This window comes from Pocillopora verrucosa, chromosome 5, assembly GCF_036669915.1.
Source record: "Pocillopora verrucosa isolate sample1 chromosome 5, ASM3666991v2, whole genome shotgun sequence".
Taxonomy (NCBI): domain Eukaryota; kingdom Metazoa; phylum Cnidaria; class Anthozoa; order Scleractinia; family Pocilloporidae; genus Pocillopora; species Pocillopora verrucosa.
This window is the reverse complement of record NC_089316.1, coordinates 23,389,640-23,408,007: the sequence shown is the minus strand read 5'-3', so window position 1 is coordinate 23,408,007 and position 18,368 is coordinate 23,389,640. Positions and strand designations below refer to the sequence as shown.

Below are 18,368 nucleotides of genomic sequence, written 5' to 3'. Positions count from 1 at the left end.
TGATAGGTCTTGCATCTGCTTCCACTCTCAGGGAGACCTCTGTGGGATGACTCGCCTTCAGCGACGGCCCTAAATAACAACAAAAAAATTTGTAAGGTTTAACCAAGAAAACTCTTAACATACGCTTTTCCAGCCACAGTATAATTGACATGTGTCAGACTGTTAAGGAAACCTAACCGAACGAAATACGTGAGGGAGGGGGGGGGGGGGCGGGGGAAAGGGGGCAACTTGCAAGGGAATAACATCGGATAAATGTCAGTATCTGGATAACTGTGCACCTATCCCTCCCCTAACTCAACAACAGCAAACTGACAACAAATTAGAGTAAGTGTTGGTTTTGAGAGGGGTAAGTGCGCAGCTGGTCAGATACTGACATTGCTGTATAACATCCCATCCTAGGGAAGTAACAATACCCCAAAATGCGCTCCTTATTTGTCGACTACACTATTCTTAAACTCCTTCACACTGAAAATTCTTGGAGAACTGATATGCCTGTTTCACTGGAATTCATTACTCATAGAGTTTCCGATTCTCGTGTACAATACGCGGCGCATGGCATCAAAGTAGACTTACCGCTGTTTGAAATACGGTGGGCACTGTGGATGTAAGAAAGTTGTAGCATGTATTTGTTGTGTTTAGATGGCGTCCATAGACACTGAGATTCACTGTGGCAATACACAGAATAACACCGCTTTCCCGCCAAAAATGCCACATCGCACATAGGTGATTGACAGCACATGTCTTGGCATGCAGCGATCGTGCCCAGGTCTCCATGGTCCACGAATTTTCCAGACTGATAACCATTCACTAATGTAGCGTTGAATATAATGGCACTTCTCTTACAATTGTCAGCGCTGAGAGGGGGTCGCGTAAAATCTGTGAGAAAAATTAAAATTCCTTTATAGAACAATTTTTTTTTGGCTTGAGAAACTTCCAAATAAGTTAACAAGCTATAAATCAAGTACGAACTGAAACGAAAGGCACAGATTTATGGAGAATGAGGCACCTAAATTAATTTTGAACTGATAAATTGGTTTTGCCTTGCTGAGGAATCTTCCTTTCCTATTACCAAGGGCCTTCGCGGTTTTTAGCCGAACTAATGAAGCACCAACTATTTTCGAAGCTATGACTAAACTTAATAGATGGCACGGTAATTTCGACTTGAAAATTTTCAAGATAAAGCAGGGAAGAACTTCATTCGCATTAGTTTGGCTAATGCTGGAGTTTCAGTTAAAGCCGGTCACTGGTGGAGCGAGCAGGCTGTCGTGTTTGGGTTTCACCTTGTGACACAGCTGCCCATTACACCATCGGCAGTGGCTTATCAAAAGTGATCGAAATTCCCGCTTATAAAAAGTTCGGATATACACTAAAGAGCCCTTTTCACGCATTCAGCCGCGTAAATGCCCAGTCAAACGCACGAAGGGAAACGCATTTCACGCTACGAGCCTCACCGAAGCGATTCTGTGTTCACTGGCCACGCTACAGGAAATGGATTTGACTTAAAATTAGCAGAGAACTTGCACCCGATCGAGCGTGGGCAAATCTTGAAAAAAAAATTATTCAAAACTCGCGCGAGCAGAAGAAATGGATTTTTAAAAACAACAAGATTAACTCTCGACCTCTCTGCCTCGAAACAAAAAATCTTCCTGCGACATGCTCAAAGTAAATTTTTCCCCTATGAGAAAAGATCAGCTTTTTCTCCTTTCTCTAAACTAATGGATTCGTATAATAATTAGCAGAAACAAGTTGATTTCATTGAAGTGAAATAAAAGTGATGAGGAATGGATTCAGAACAGAATGTGATGGTCTGGACGAAAATATGGTCACAAATGAAACGAGTGAATCAAATAAAAAAAGCGTTTTTTTTAAAATAAAATGATGAAACAATTGGTGGTGATTGTAAAGGCGAGTGATGGCATCAGTTCGAAAACGAAGAAAAAAAAAAGGTTCCGATCCAAAAAATATATTTTTAGCTGAGTTTGACCGTATCTGGATTAGATAAAAAGGACGGGACAGTTGGAAGAATCAAAAAGAGACATAAAATAAACACAACAATTAAAATTACAAGGGCTATTAAGGAAAAAAGACATAAAATGTCAAAAGATTTTAGTGTGTGTAGCTTTCTCATTCCTGTACGCTGAGATCATGAATGGCAATTTCGCTCTGTCATTCGTGCGCTTACGAAAAGAGAAAAGTTCTAACAAAAAATGCGTTTATTGAAAAATGTAGCCACGATTTTGCTAAGAAAAATGTCTCGTGTAGAGACAAAAATCTACCCTGTGTTAATTAAACACCCGCTGCCATGCTAGGGACCTATTTGCTGAAATTATGCTTGGCTAAATCCGTTATAATTACACCACTGCCAGTGGATCAAGGGTATCGGGTATCGCGTATTCGCTGGTTTATGAAAACCGTGCAGTGAAAATAAAATAAAGATAAGTGCAGATCAAGTTTAAGAATACCTTGTACTGCAGTTGTAAAACCTGCTTTGTATCCAGGGCTTGAATAAGCATCATTATTCCGGAGTTTCCGGTACAAGCAAAGTCGTTCACTGCAGGAACTCGGGTAACACTCACGGCGCGATAACAAAGCATACTTGCACCATTTCAAACGGCAACAGCGCCTAACACAGCCATGGAAATTAGTGACGGAGCTTAGAAAACGAGTGTAAGCAGGCGAGGGTCTGTAAACTTGGTATTTCGCCGATAAAAAGCCATATGTTATCACTTTTCCATCGCCTTCGCAAGTGAAAGTCGATTTGGAGTAGTCAAAACTTGTTCGGGTACCTGTGATGAAAAACTACAGTTAGCAAAGTTTAAAACCTTCAAATCATACTCTGGCAGTCTCCGTAGAAATACAGAAAATACATACCAGTAATCTGCAGAAGACTAAAGAGGCAAAGCGCTAAAGTTGTTAAAGATTTTATGGTTCGAAGGTAATCAGCCGGCATTTCTTCATGGTCGTTTCTTTTCAGCGATCACCATCAAGTTAAGCGAAGTGCAAAAATCACTTTGCCAGAATGACTAGAATTTTTTTTGGAAATTCTTATTTGCAGATCCACTGTTGCGTCTAGATTTGCCGCCAAGATTTTTTTTTTGGGGTTAACAAGCGTAAAACCATCCGTCCAACTGTTGAATCGAAGATCAGTGTTTTTGCGGGGATTGCATTACGTCATGTGGGGAGAACAGGTCGCGCTCGGTTTGGTTTCGATTCGGATCACGGACAAAATTAAAGATCAGATCACAAACCGAGAAAGGGCATTGAGTTAGCGGAGGCCTGAGAAAAAGATACTGCTATCAATTGAAGTAAACAGCTGTTTATTGAAAGTAAAAAGCAAAAGGAAACATCACTGATTGAGACGCTTAAGCGCTCCAACTTGATTTTTTACTTGGAATGTTTGTTTTCGCAAGTAAGTCGCCGAAGTGTGACTTGTGACTAGGACTAATTATTCTCAGGTGAATCGAGAGCATGAAAAATTTATGCGAGTACAAGTCAAACTGTCAGTGATCTTGACAACCTGAATTTTTCTACTGAAACGATGCAGTTATATTCGGGAATGACTTGTGTCCACTGCTAAATCAGTGCTATTAGCTGTTGGTAAACACGATTGGAAGGTTATCGCTTCGAATTACTAAAACTGTCAGCCGCGCTTAGAGAGACAAAACCTGCGGGTATGGTTTTCGTTGAATAATTCTCTAGAAAATATATCGTTCTCCATGACTTTCAATTTCGCGTTACTATTGCAATTAGGTGATAATCCATTTGATGATGAGCTTTAAATTTTGATTTATCAAGTAATTTGCCGTGATTTCTTTAGCAATCGAAAGGACGACATTAACATTTTTTATCTTTTTTTATACAAACTGAACGCGCGCTGCCAAACCGTTCGCAGTTTATTTACCTCGTTAAAGTTGACTCAAAATGGCTTCCTTGTTACCCAGCCTTCAACCTTCCCGCTTAATGAACAGGAGGGAGGATTTGTACCAATTATTGCTCAGTCAGTGTCTAAACAGTTAAAATTTCGCTTTCTTATACGATGTCCAGTGATAATACTGCACGAAAAAATGAAACCAACTTTGACTCGCTTTAGGTAATTATTAACAAGTGTGAAAGTAACAAAAATGAGATTTCTAAGGATAATAATAAAGATCAAATCACAAAAAACAAGAACAATTGTAACGATAATAATAATAATAATAATAATAATAATAAAAATAGTAATAATAGTAATAATAGTAATAATAATAATAATAATAATAATAACACGGCCTGTTTTTAGCGCGCGTTGTTATTCGCCAAGGCCACACGGTCGTAATAATTGCGATTTACTGTCAGCTGGGAGTTGCTTGCAAAGTTGTATTTTCTAACGCGACAGACACAAATTCAACAAAATACTTAGAAAGAAATAATGCTAAAGTAGCCAAAGTTGATGTCCGATCAAGGGTTTGTAACAGCTATTCCAAGTAGATTCCAGGTTCCATCAAGGTCTTTAATATTCTTGCTACTCCCTGAGACCTTCAAACTGGGAATCATTAAATTCCACTTAGATTAATAATATCACCTTTTACACCTGGTGATACGAGATTAGAATGTCGAGGAAAACATGGCGATATTCGAAACTAAGGTCTACCTAAATCTACCTAAACGTGTAAAACAAAGTAATAAATTTAGAGCTGTACCATTCGCAGTATAAATTCGCCTACATTAAATAGAAAACCATGATTTTACTCCCCTAGGTTTATCACCTGAGGCAAATCCGACGACTATCCACTCGTTGCAGCAGGACTATTGAGCATCTTCTCTGTAAATCTCTTGCATAAGCGCACTATCGCAAAGCCACTATTCTTGGAAAACAGTACGAATATAAGTGCTCCTTGAATGGAAAATCACTTGGCGCATTAATGTCAAATAGCAAAGGCCTGGTTGCTCAGTTTCGCGCGCGCGTATTCAACGGAATAAGTTTCCGGAGTTAGTCGATGAAAACGAGGAGATACTCCGATTTCTTTCGATCCATCGTTGTCCAATCAACTTGTAAGGAGCTACGTTATCGATATATTACCAACTTCGTTAACAAGCACAACACTACTAACTATCCTCTCAGTCCACAAGTCGAGTCTTGACGACATGGCTGACAGCGACGATATCACTGATTTGGTGCAAGAGTTCATGGCAGTAACTGGGGCTGAAGATGTTACGGCGATGCGCTATTTACAACAGTCTAATTGGAATGTAGAGGTCAGTGTACTATAGCACAACATTTTTCCAGGGTTTGCACAGTCTTGTCAGCTCGAAGTTGTCATTCAAACAGCGAAACAATATACATATCGTGTCCTCAATTCTTGACTGATCAAACCCAATTTAGCAAACGTACTAAGTTTCAGAAAAATCGGTTGCAAGCTCTGAAAAACGTCTAGAACCCAATACCTTCCAATTTTTCCCGGAGGGATGCATCCCAGGGGCAGATACATGAACTTGCCTCCCTCCCCAGGAATGGAAAACAGAACTTTTGTTCCAATACGTTGGAACAAATATAGTAACTAAAATCACGCAAGTTAGACGTTCAGTGCACTTCAACCACCCCCCCCCCCTCCCTTGGCCACCAATCCTTTTCAGATAATTTATAAATTATCATTTCATTATTTGGTTTTTGTCATTATTAATCATGCATTAAGCTTTGATAAACTACCTGTCTGACTTCCATTAGCTATTGGGTCAAACCCAACCATCAGTGATTGTTTTTAATCATCCATTACTGGTGTTGGTTTTTATGTTGTGAGTTATCTGGAGGGAGCTTGATTGTCTAAAATGCACTCATCAAACTCACATGTGGATTTTTTTTTTTTTTTGTCTCTCTGTTTTTGTCTCTCTCTCTTTTTTTTATTTTTTATTTTTTTCCCAGCTAAAAGAATAAAATGTTCAACAAAAGTTTTTCTATATTTGGTTCTCTCTTACTATATTTTGAAAGTATGGCAATAACCCATTTGATTTATTTAAACCTATTGAAATTTTTGTGGCTGTGCTCTAAGTCTCTGGCTGGTTAATTATCTGTGCTGCAATTAATTGTTTTTTTTTTTTTTCTGGTTACAGTTTTTCAATTCATTTTGACGTATGAAAAGATTTGCTTTCTTTGTATTTTGTCTATTTTTTTTTAACCTAAAATAATGGGATTTGAGTTAAAAATTTAATTTGTTTTCAAAATTTTAAACCAACCACAACAGGAAGAATTGAACCACAAGATGTAACACAATTTCCACTGACAGTAGAACTGCCATTTACTCTTTGGCTCACCATTAATGGTTTTAACTACATGAAAGGAGGAGAATTTTTAAAAAAATGAACAATTTTCCTCGAGACATATTTAAGAAAATGTGTGAAATTAAGACAATTATATTAATTGCCTGGCTTAAATTAAATGTCGGTAATTGTATCTGTTGGTTAGAGACTACATTTTTGAAGACTGCAGGCAAAATTTGACTTACTACTGGTAGCCATAATTTTATGCATTATATTGAATGGCTCACTCAGATAGCCTTAAAAAAAAAAAGGTTTATGAGTTTCATTAACTTTTTATATGAAACAATAAATTGGTAATTCTTGGCCAAATTCAGAGTGTACATGTGAAGTACTTGATAATCACCCTTCAAAGCAATATTATTATCAATACTTAAAATTATTTATAATTAACTCTGTAACCACTTAGAGCATTTGCTTCTAATTAATTTTCCCCTCACAATATCACCCTTAAATCACACTTTAAAGTCATGAGAAAAAATGAAATGATTACCAGCTAAAGAGGCTCTTGATTGTTAATCAAATTCTCCTTGGCAGCATCTTAGAAAATAATATGGAGAAGAGTATGGAGAATCTGTATACTGATGCTAGGGTGTTGGGTTAGAATAAAGTAATGTACTATCATACAATTTTCTGCTGAATATTTCAGTCTGCTGTGAATGCTTTTTTGGACTCTAATGTCAGCAAAGGAAGGCATGGTGGAAAGGGAAATCCAATTATGGTGAGTAGAGTAAGTAACTACTCCTTTCAACCCTAAGACTGACCACCTTCTAGTTTCTCCTTACAATAATACTGCTGAATCATTCATTTAAGATCATGAGAATAAAGGAAATGATCACCAACTAAAGAAGCTTTTGATTGTTAAACAAATTCTCTTTGTCAGGGCCTTAGGAAATGTATAGAGAGCAGTATGGAGAATTTGCATACTGATGTTAGGGTGTAAAGGGTTAATAAATTAAACTTCTTCAGGCAGCTGGTATGTTGCTTGATAATGTGCGTTGCTGAGGTATTGTCTAAGAAGTAAATCTTTGGCTGAGAAGCAAAGCTTAGAGGGCAAATGTGAAATCTTGAGGTCAGTCTCTCAGCCAAGGAAAATGTTGAAAATATTTAGCCATGGTACCAGCAAGCCAGGTTTAAATTGTGTTGATCAAGAGCATTAACCTTTTCAGACTTCTCTTCTGCAATTATTATTACAGCCCACTCGCAGGAATCAGTTCCTTAACTTGTTTTGCGTATTTTGTTGTCAGTGACAATTTGACTGTGGTTTAGATCAGAAACTGAACACAAGTTATTATCACCAAAAAGTCCATAATTGAACCAGAACTCTCCTGTACAAGTTTGGCAAACAGGATAATCAAGATGGAAATGAGTTTTACTGACAGTATTGTTAAGCTTGTAGACAGCCCCAATAATCTTGCATATGCATTTTTTTTTTTCAGATTTCTGATGATGGTGACAATGTTTCTCCTTCTGAAGATGGGTCATTCAATGGGTGAGAAGAATTTTTCTTTACAACATGTACATGTAACAGACCTTTCTAGAGGTCTATGTAACCTAACATCCAGACTGTTTCTTCTGTTTGGCTTCATGAACTTCCCTTCCATACTTTTTATATGATAGTATATTGTCATTATTTTTACTGTGAAATTTTTTGCCTTTACTCCTACTTGACTCACCAACATATTTTAGATTTCTTCAATAGATCAATGCAGATAGAGCAGTAATTTTTAGCACAATTTTGTGTAAATAAGTACATTTTTCAAAGACAACAAAATTGTGGGCATGTGCAATTTGTAGTCTGAAAAATTTATAAGTGCATATTAATACTAAATTGCAGGAGAAATCATTTTCTTACTTGTTTTAAAATAATGTATGTGAAAAACATCACAGAAAGTCAATGGTTGCAATGGCTTTTCAGGAAAAAAAGGAAAATAATTTAAATTTGCCCATAACCTTAGGTACATCCACAAGAAAACATCACGATCATTGATACAAGTCCATCTCAGGGCATAAAAAGCATTATTAAGTTCAAGAAATTCAGGGTTGATTGTAAGAGGTTGTACTTAAAGCCCTGATGTAAATAAATCTGATGTTCCTAATACCAAACACTGATTCTTTACAGTGCAACCCCTGCAGAAGAAACTAATCAAAACTTAACTGTTTTGTCATGGAATGTTGATGGCCTGGATGAGAGAAATATTTTGGAAAGAACACGAACAGTGTGCAGTGTCATCAACAGTAAAAAACCTGATGTGGTATTCTTACAAGAGGTTGTTCAACAGACTCTGCCCATATTTCAGTCAAAGTGCCCAGGGTTAGTTGAAATTTTATAATACACTATATTAATTTGGTTAACAAGAAAGGTAAAAATGGTTTGACATCTCAAACAATGCTTGTGAAGGAAATTATGATCCAGAGTATGGAGGGGTGTAGTGGGAAGGGACAAATGCAGGTTGGTCTATTGTGTGAGCAACATTCCGCAATGAAATTGCATACTATTTAGGGAAATGAGAAATTAGCACTGACAGTGACTACCACTGCAGCAGTAACTTTTATTGTTCAGGTTTAACTCTTTCTCACCTAAGAGTGATCAAAACATTATTTTCTCCTTCTAATATGAAGACACTATTAAGCTGACATGTGAGGAGAATTACAACACCAAATTCTTAAAATAATATGAAAAAATATAATCCCTCTCATCGACCTATTAGTTCTGTTCAGAATAAAATGGCTTCAAATGGAGTAATGAGTGCAAAACTTTTGCAGATGATGTCTCCTTTGTAACAACTGTTCAACTGATCGCTTTATTTCTAGTTGAAATCTTCCATTTGCTGACATTATAACCTACTCCCTGAGTTTCACACAAGTGTTCTGTAAAAGGACTTATCAATATGGTTATTGGTTACTGAAATTTGAGTCTGTATGTTCTTGGAAACTCAAAATCTTTTTCCCCTGGAACTGCATGAAATGAATGCTGGATTATATGATAACTCAAAATCAATCCTTTTCATCAACACTTAATTATAGAGGGAAAAGTCAACTGAGAGAACTCTGGCAGATCTCAAGGTGTTAAGGTCTCACTTTGTTAGTTTTCTTGAAAGCTTTCAAAGTATACATGGCAATTGCCAGGTCTTATTGAAAGCACTGTAATTTTAACTATTATGAATTAGCATGCAGAGAGTTATGTTATCATGGGAATAACCTGAACCTACAATTTTTTTTCCATACCTTAAGGTATTTCTGCAGATATGGACCCACCCGTTTTTACTTCAACATAATACTTCTTAAGATGTCATCAATCAAAACCACAGGTGACCTTCAGTGTACACATTTTCAGTCAAGTAAAATGGGACGTCATTTACTCTGTCAGCCAGTCTTGTTTAAAAACAAGATAGCACTGACTCTTATGACCTCACACCTTGAGAGTACAGCTCAGTGCAAAGCTGAGCGGGTGAGACAACTTGAACAAGTTTTGAAGAGCATGGCAGAACAGGCTGCCAATGCCACTGCTATATTCGGAGGTGACACAAATCTGCGAGACAAAGAGCTGTCAGCTTTTGGAGGATTGCCAAGTGGTGTAGTCGATGCATGGGAGGAAAGTGGGAGACCTGCTGATGCGCAGTACACTTGGGATGCCAGATTGAATGACAATTTAGGCTTGCCTTATCCCATCAAGCCAAGAAAAAGATTTGACAGGTTTTTTGTTAGGTCTGCACAAGGCCAGAATGCACTGAAAGCAAATCAGTTTATGTTAGTGGGAATGGAGAGGCTTCCTGGATGTCGCAGATTTCCTAGTGATCACTGGGGAATTTTGTGTGAATTCTCTCCTCCAATAAATCAGTAGTAAGAACTCTCTCTATAAGCCATTTTGATGCGTCTTAAGTTAAGATACCTGCTGTGAAATACGAAAATTACAAAATTTTCTTTGTGGTTATTATACTCAAGAGCTAGAAGATCAGGCTCTGGTTTTTCGAAGGTTGGATAATGCTATCCACTGGATAAATCTCTATCCAGTGGATATCTGGTGGATGGTGCCATACGTTTTACCATCATTTATCTGCTGGATAGTAGTTTATCCATTGGGTAACGTTATCTTCCCTCCATACTACTGGACCCAGGAGTTTATAGTGACAACACACAGTCAAGTGTTAATAGAGCAACAGAATTAAACTTCAGTTTACACTTCTTTTTATTCATTTTGTTTCGCATGAATAAATTAATTCACAACTTAATACATCAATTCCTAACCAACTAAATAAAAGCAATAACAGAATTCTTGCACAAGATTTTGTCACTATTATTTTTCATCAGCCATTTTTCTGTATTTTGACAGAAACAACTGTTCGAACGGGTGCCACACCGGATATGCAAACCGTTTGAACGGTTTGTTGAACGCTTTGAACGGATCTTGTAAAGCGTTCGAACGGGTGACGAACGGATAACGAACGGTTTACCCCTTCGAACGGCCAGGAAAAAAAGATTTTGAGTTTCCAAGACAGACTCAAATATCAGTAACTGATAATCATTTTGATAAGTTCTTATAGTGGACACTTGTGTGAACTTCCTCAATCATGCTGCCAGCTTACTCATCATCTCGCATACTACTCTAAAGGGGCTGTGAAATTGTCACTGAAACTGCACTGGAAAAAATGAAATGGTGGAAACTGGTCGTTTAAGTCAATCTGTGAGAGGACTGTTTGGCCAGATGACCTGTATGTAAAGAAATGGACAACACCATTAACTTAACATTAAATGAAACTTATTGCATGATTGTATAATAACTGGGCTTTTTCCATAAGTGGCTGACAGAATTCTAGTACTTTGCAACACATATTTTTGCCATTTAAAGTTATCTACCACAACTGACTTCCCCAAATAAGGTTTGATCAAGGAATTGTTCATGAATCAGCTAAGCTCTAAAGTCCCTCCTAAATTACACCTTTTCTCCAAGGTCAATCCATACATGAGACATTTTATAGTCATGCAAGTCTCAGTGAGACAATATATTTGAGGTGTGATTAATTTGCTTCCATGTCCAATGAAATCAAAGGTTGGGTTTTGAAATAAAATCAAAATAGAATTATCAAAAATTCCAGGGTTTCAATAGCTTTTTGCCATTAAGGTGGATCCCAAACACCAGAACCTGCTAGCAGGCTGAATGAACAGTGGTGAGAGGGTTTATAGACAGCAATAGACCCCCCATAATTGGCTTTTAATCCCCTCATAATTTGTGAAGTTTTGCAAAAGGAAATTGTTTAAAAGCTAACTTACCTGTATGTTGTACTGACACTGTAGTGCAGCCATTTAAGCTGATTATGATGACGGCGTCCAACACCACTAATTTGCAATTCCTTGGGATAACAAAGGCATCAAGTCATTATCATATTAATTTTATAACTGTATTTCACAGTACAAATTTTAATTTACAGGTATATTGTTGGAGCTCTCGTGGGAAAATAAAAATGCAATAATAATTCTTACAGAAATTGGTTAATTGCCCAAAGAGGCGATGCATAGTTTTTTGAGAAACGGCTCAACTGAGTTTCCAAAACACATGCAAATAATTATCCATGTTCTTTTTCCTACACAGATCAAACTTGAGAAGTTGAAAAAAAATAATTAATTTTTTATTTTTCTTGTGAATACTTTGTTGCTAGACTGCCTTGGGTCAATCAGTCTGGCCCTACATGAGTCAACTTTCATTATGTTTTCCAGCAGGACTAGATGAATGGTGCTGGTTGGGTCAAATGATAATTAATAATTGGATCTTATGAGGTAAAATTTCCTGAGAGCTTCTTTAGTTGGTGATTATTTCCTTCATTCTCATGGATGATATTGTAAATAAAAATGACATGCTAGTCACCTTAAGGGTTAAGGAAAGAAAACTGCAGAGTCCGGGCAAAACTGTTAGCACAAGGTTAAGAACAAACAATAAACTCAAACCACACAACACCAGGTCCACCAATTCTGTAAATAAGTTAAGCTGACTTCAGGCTTACCATTTGAAATGCTTGCTGGGAAGGATGTGCATTCATTTGAGCAGTAACTTGTGCGGGGACTGTGATGATGACCTGTGAATCATTATGGACATTCTCATGCAGAAGGACACCAACAAAATATAATGAAAAGCTGCACCATGTACATGCACCTGTCAGTGAGTGCATTTCTTATCTAAATGTTTCACACTTGTTATCACCCTGCCACTTTGTGGTAAAACCTTTTTTTTTTTTCCTGAAAAATGCTGGATGCATCCTAATAAATGTGTAAAACAATTATTACTGATAACACCAAGATTATGTGCTCAGACACTCAAACCTTTCTGTGTTAAGTTGGTCCCTAAGGCGAAAACATTTCTTGAAAGTTGCATTATCTAACAAATTGAGAACATTAAAATCTCTGAATAAAAAAAAAAAACAAGTAGTTTAAGTATAACACACAAGCACAGAGTTAGTTTTAACACACAAACCTTGTCTCCACACAATCCGTAGTGGCCAACAAAGACAGATGTCCTGTTACAGTACTCAAGTTTTCGCTGTGCAATGACATCGGCTGGTTTATCAATACCTTTGTAAATTAGTACTGTCCCTGTCAAAAAAAAATGATTATGTCTAACAAAAGTGAAAAAGACATATGGTAAACTAAATCAAACACAGTGGCCCTTCTCAGGACTACCCCAGCCCCAACAATCAGACTACAGAAACAAATTTTACATGTACTACCAGCACAAACCATTCTATTGCATTACTGGATTATAAATTAAAATCTTACCATCAACACAAAATCTCTTGTAGCGATAGAAATTCACTACATGATGAGAATTCTCTCCTTCTCTCACATAGGAAAACTTGCTTATGTACACACCTTTTAGCATTAAAAGAAAAAAAGAAAATCATTCAGTAAGACTTATTGTTAAGGAATAAATTAATGTTTAGGTGAAGAAATGGTCATTGCAAGTAACAGTTCTGGGTGTCAAAGAGTTAATCTGAAATACCCCTAACCAACACAGCACCTGATCAGTTTCTTTAGAAACTTCACCCCCCACACCCCACACACCCCCTCCCTTCCCAACCCAGATTCCTTAAGGGCACTACTACACCCTGAGCCACAAAGCAACATGTTGGAAGAAAGGAAAATTTAGCCATGTTATTTCCCATGAGTGACCAAGTCAGAATTTCTCCTTAAGTACTGTATTTATACAATATCATAAGAAGAATGTTAATTATGGGATTACTAATTGATCCAATATCAAATTCTCCAAACTAACATTATAAGAATCATTTGGCAGACAGTAAAGAGAATTACTAATGAGATCTAGGAAGTTAACGAGTTCATTGAAAATTTTCATCTGTAAGTCAAAATCAAATTTACTTCATTAAACTGATGAAATTAGGAGTAACTAATGCAGCAATTAACAGTATGCAGATACAAGATGTTTCATGACATGGTCCATACCAGCAAACAAAAGGTGTGGACGATTGATATACATGCGTCTCCAGGAGCCATTCCACTGCACTGGATCGCCACAGTTGACACCCCAAACCCTAAGGTACAAACAATCACGTGAATTCAAAGGTTTTTGTCGTTACACCACATGTCCTTGGTAGGACAATGTCTTTAAACCTTTACATCCTAACATCAGCATGCATATTCTTCATTCCATTTTCTATACATAAGGTGCTGATAAAGAGAAATTGTTTAACAATCAGGAGCAGCTTCTCTAGTTAGTGATCATTTACGCTATTCTTAAGACCTTAAAGTGTGCGTGATAATCTAAGGATAATTACAAGCTAGTCACTCTTAGGGGTCAAAACCTGAAACCTATAGTTTCCAGAATTGATTATCATGTAACTTCTCCCTATAATTTCCAAACATTTTCCAGCAAAACAGGTAATGAGTCAGAATAATCAAACATATAAGGTAAAAGTTGTTATCCTGATCAAACACCAAATTCTTGTAACAGCCTGAAGGGAGAATTAATAATAAGATCTAGGAAGTTGAATGGTTTAAGATGATTTGAATTTGTACAAAAATTTTTTTTTTAAAAAAATTACATGTTCATGATGTATGTACCTCTGACAAGCGAACCTCCATAGGTGTGAATTTCTTGAACAGTCACAAAATCTTCTACAAACCTATTAATAAGCCAAATTAAGGAGACATGATTCCAGGATACAACTGTAAAGGAGAAATTATTATCTAATAGTCACTGGGACTTAACTACACTACACAACTAAACCCCTGGCTGTGGTAAGCCACACCACAGGGTTCAGTCAACTCTCTTATAGGTAGACACCCTTGAGAATTTGCAAAAGTGTCCATTTGTAGCACTGTCCACATATGAGAATTATTTCTTTACACAGACACCAAAGAAAAAAAGGGTTGGATGTCTGCCTAAGGGAGAGTGTTATATCCAACTCTTGTTTATGTCAAAAGAACAGCTTGCTTCCTTGAGAAATTTGACAAAACTGATCTGCTGCTCCATCTATCCACTATCGTTGATAATTAATAGAAACAAACAAAGTTTTAAACTCAGCATGAAAGTTTCTTCGCACCAGTGCTAAGTGTTCAAGTGATTTCATGTCAGGGTCTGTCACCACCAAAGTGAAAATATACTTGACAAGTTCCTGTGGGATGACTGATATATGGGTCATCTGAGAGGAAGAAAGAAAAACGTCAGAGAATCAATCAATAAGACAATCACAAAATTGATCAACTGCTCAATAATTCATCCAGTCAATCAATCAGTCACAAATTTACATAATTAATCAAAAGTATTAGATAATTTGGGAGATGCAATGACCTACATGTAATCATGCACTGGACTCTGGGTTGAAAGGTCAGGGTTCGAGACCTGGCTGGGTCAATGTGTTGTTTCCTTGGACAAGAAAATTTACTCTCACAGTAAGTCTCTCCAGCCAGGAGTATAAATAGTGGGCACTGATGAATTGTCAGGGAAGCCTGAGGAAATCCTGGAGGGTGGGGAACTTTGTGATGGACTAACATCCCATCCAAGGGAGGAGTAGTAATACTCCTAGTTGATTCATGCTATGGAAACTGGATAAGCTCTGGCCAAGAAAGCCAACAGGCTTGAGTACTCTCAACAACTGATTGTTAATTCTCCCCTCTAGCTACCATGTAGCAGAAATTTGTTTGCTAATAAGATAGAAGGGGTAACGCTATACAGAAGGTGTTCGTCAAGGGTAAGAGTACACGGTAATTTTGGTCTGCGGGGACATTATGAAAGCCTGCAAATATTGCGAAAGCCTGCAAATATTGTGAAAGCCCGCAAAAGGATGACATCTAAAAACAGAAGTTTAAAAACTTGATCATAGGACTGCATGGAGTCCAATTTGGACTGTAATCACAGGCTTGATCATAGGACTGCATGGAGTCCAATTTGGACTGTAATCACAGGCTTGAGTGACAAAAATGCATGGCTGCAAAGTGGCGGTGCGATTTGTGAGTCGTGAGTTTGATAATACAGACAGAACTGAAACCCTGTAGCTCCCATGAGTGACCGAGACAGAATTCCCCATACTAAATCAATACGACATCAAGAAAGAGGGTAACATGAAAGTGCTCACAGTTTTCCTAGTTTTCACTGACAGCAAGTTAGTGAATGACACGTCAAAAAACAAATGAACAAACAAACAAAAAAAGGAATCATTAAACATACCCTGGTCTCAACAGGAGGCTGAGAACATCCAGTATTAGAGGAAGAAAGTGATTTGTTGGTTAGATCTGCCCTCTCGGGCGAGCTGTAAATGACATTAGGACATCACATTTTAATAGACATGAACAACAAGGATCTAAGTTAATGGTTACTTTCAATGCTAAAAATTCCATCATCATTATCATCATCATCATCATCATCATCATCATCATCATCATCATCATCATTATTATTATTATTATTATTATTATTACAGTTGCAACACCACACAAGTCCACAGCTGTCACTCAATGCTAGGCTGAAATTAAAAGCAGTGATTCCTTACCCATCAGGTTCCTGAGATACATTGGGGTCATTGTCCTTGTCTCTTCTAGCTATGAATAGAAGAGGACAGTAGAATGTTCAAACAAAATTTCCCACATCGTTCTTAATGTTGTTATACTTTCAGTACAGGGCTCAAAGTTAACTTTTCAGTCCACTTGCAAAGTTTTGCTAGTAAGATTTTTTCCCACAAGAAAACTGGTGAGACCACTAGCAGATTATTTCACTTGGAAATGTCAATAACAATATCTGATGTAGAGATTAGAATTGGTATTTTGCACAGGCTATCAACGAACTGAAAAGTTTAATAAAAAAGCTCTCCTTTGTCATTTTCCTGAGAGCAACCACCAACCTACTGCATGTTTTGGAGGCATGGATGATTCTAACTAAAAAAATGTTTGCTAGTGGACATTTTCTCACATGCAGATTATCAAAATCATTTGCAATTAGCAAGGTTGCCATGCTTATATCCAAGCCTTACAGTGTCATGCACCATACATGTCCTCATTCAAAGGTTTTGTTTGTTTGTTTGTTTTTTAGTTGGCCAGTTTGTTTTTCATGCATTTATAATCATTCACTCACTCATCCATTCCTGATAACTTTATAACAAAATCATTTCATTTATCCTTAAATACAATAGGTACTATAATCATACATGTGGCATCATTTCAAACTCAGTCAAACAAGTAACAATGGAAAAGGTATTTACCAACCTACCTGATGCCAAATAAGAGCTTCTAAAATCTTCGACTATAGAGTCAATATATGGAACAAGCCGAACAGCTTGTTTGTAAAAACGAATAGCTAAAAAGAAGAACAAAAATTCAAATACACGAAATAAAACCTTGTAGATGAGCCTGCACTTTTTGACCACCCCAGACCATAAACTTTTTATCACTTGTCATTACACAAAATAAGCCATTCTTCCATGATATTAAATAGGTATGATTAGATATGTATGTAACAAAAACTATATTATACTTACCTTCATCGAGATTTCCATTACTCTCAGCAGACTCTCCTTGTAAGTACAAATGAGCTGCCTGTATTAAAATTTATTGACAAAGTTAGTGACCCTTTAACTGTAGGATTGACAAGCATTTAAATTCTTCTCACAAGATCACCCCTGAATCAAATGTTAAGGTCACAAAAATAAGGGAAATGACCACCAGCTATTAAAGAAGCTCTTGATTGCTAAATAAATTCTCCTTGTCAGCACCTTAGGATTTATGTACAGAATAGTAGGAGAATATGCATACTGATGCCAGGGTGTGAAGGGTTAAAGATTTTGTTACTGAGGTTACATTTTGCACCCCCTTGAATATTGTATCCTTCTAGTGATGCACAATCCACAAACATATACATGTATTTGTACTCAATAAAATTACCTTAAAATTTACCAGGAGTACTTGGTCTTTTATACCCTACCATCAGTATGCATATTCTCCTCATCATTTCTCTAGACATTTCCTAAAGTGCCAACAAGGAGAATTTGTATAACAATCAAGAGTTTCATTAGTTGGCAATCACTTCCTTTACACTCACAACCTTGATATGTGATTCAGGGGTGTTATAGTGAGGAGAAATCAGATCCTAGTGACTTTTACAGTATTCTCCTGTTCCTTCATAACATTTCCCTGTTTGTACAATTCTACGTGAACACCCTGTTCACTGTTTAACTCTCAACATCTGATTGTTAATTCTAACCCACATCCTTAAAGTAAAAGCAGATGAAATCCAAATTCACAAGTAACCCAGCTTTGAAACTGTCATTCTAACCTCTTTATTCACCCAATCTCGTGTAGACAAATCATCGAGGCAGGTCCGAATAGATCCAGGTAAATCTTCACAGTGTGATTCCGAAACGGCTTGGCTTCTTTCTTGGTTTATTCCCACACAACAACATACCCAGTCGGCTAATTTCTGGCAGAAATCCATATTTCTTTGCAAATAAAATAGAGGGAAATCTACACGACTTTCATTCGTGGGGATTCACTAGGGAACTTCCCTAATAATACATCACGGGCGACGAGTGGGGGAAAAGGAAATTGACCAAAATACGAGTGGTCAGCGGGGAAACAAA

At 37.1% G+C, this 18,368-nt stretch overlaps 2 protein-coding genes across 2 annotated transcripts; one reads left to right on the top strand and one right to left on the bottom strand.

The window, feature by feature from the left end:
* Window positions 1-3,632: 3,632 nt before the first annotated feature.
* Window positions 3,633-10,426, top strand: LOC131780630 (tyrosyl-DNA phosphodiesterase 2-like). The gene is made up of 6 exons (XM_059097241.2): window positions 3,633-3,671; window positions 4,737-5,235; window positions 6,941-7,012; window positions 7,731-7,783; window positions 8,414-8,605; window positions 9,526-10,426. Exons 2-6 carry the CDS (start codon window positions 5,125-5,127, stop codon window positions 10,133-10,135), a joined length of 1,038 nt encoding a protein of 345 aa, XP_058953224.2. The 5' UTR covers window positions 3,633-3,671; window positions 4,737-5,124; the 3' UTR covers window positions 10,136-10,426.
* Window positions 10,427-10,479: 53 nt separating this feature from the next.
* Window positions 10,480-18,289, bottom strand: LOC136280996 (F-box only protein 9-like). Its single transcript, XM_066167105.1, has 13 exons — window positions 18,065-18,289; window positions 17,271-17,328; window positions 17,003-17,089; window positions 16,290-16,338; window positions 15,968-16,049; window positions 14,844-14,942; window positions 14,362-14,423; window positions 13,744-13,832; window positions 13,060-13,152; window positions 12,758-12,876; window positions 12,291-12,362; window positions 11,563-11,642; window positions 10,480-11,001 (listed from the first exon to the last, which is right to left on the bottom strand). The coding sequence occupies exons 1-13, from the start codon at window positions 18,221-18,223 to the stop codon at window positions 10,893-10,895; spliced, it is 1,158 nt and encodes a 385-aa protein (XP_066023202.1). The 5' UTR covers window positions 18,224-18,289; the 3' UTR covers window positions 10,480-10,892.
* Between the last annotated feature and the right edge of the window lie 79 nt (window positions 18,290-18,368).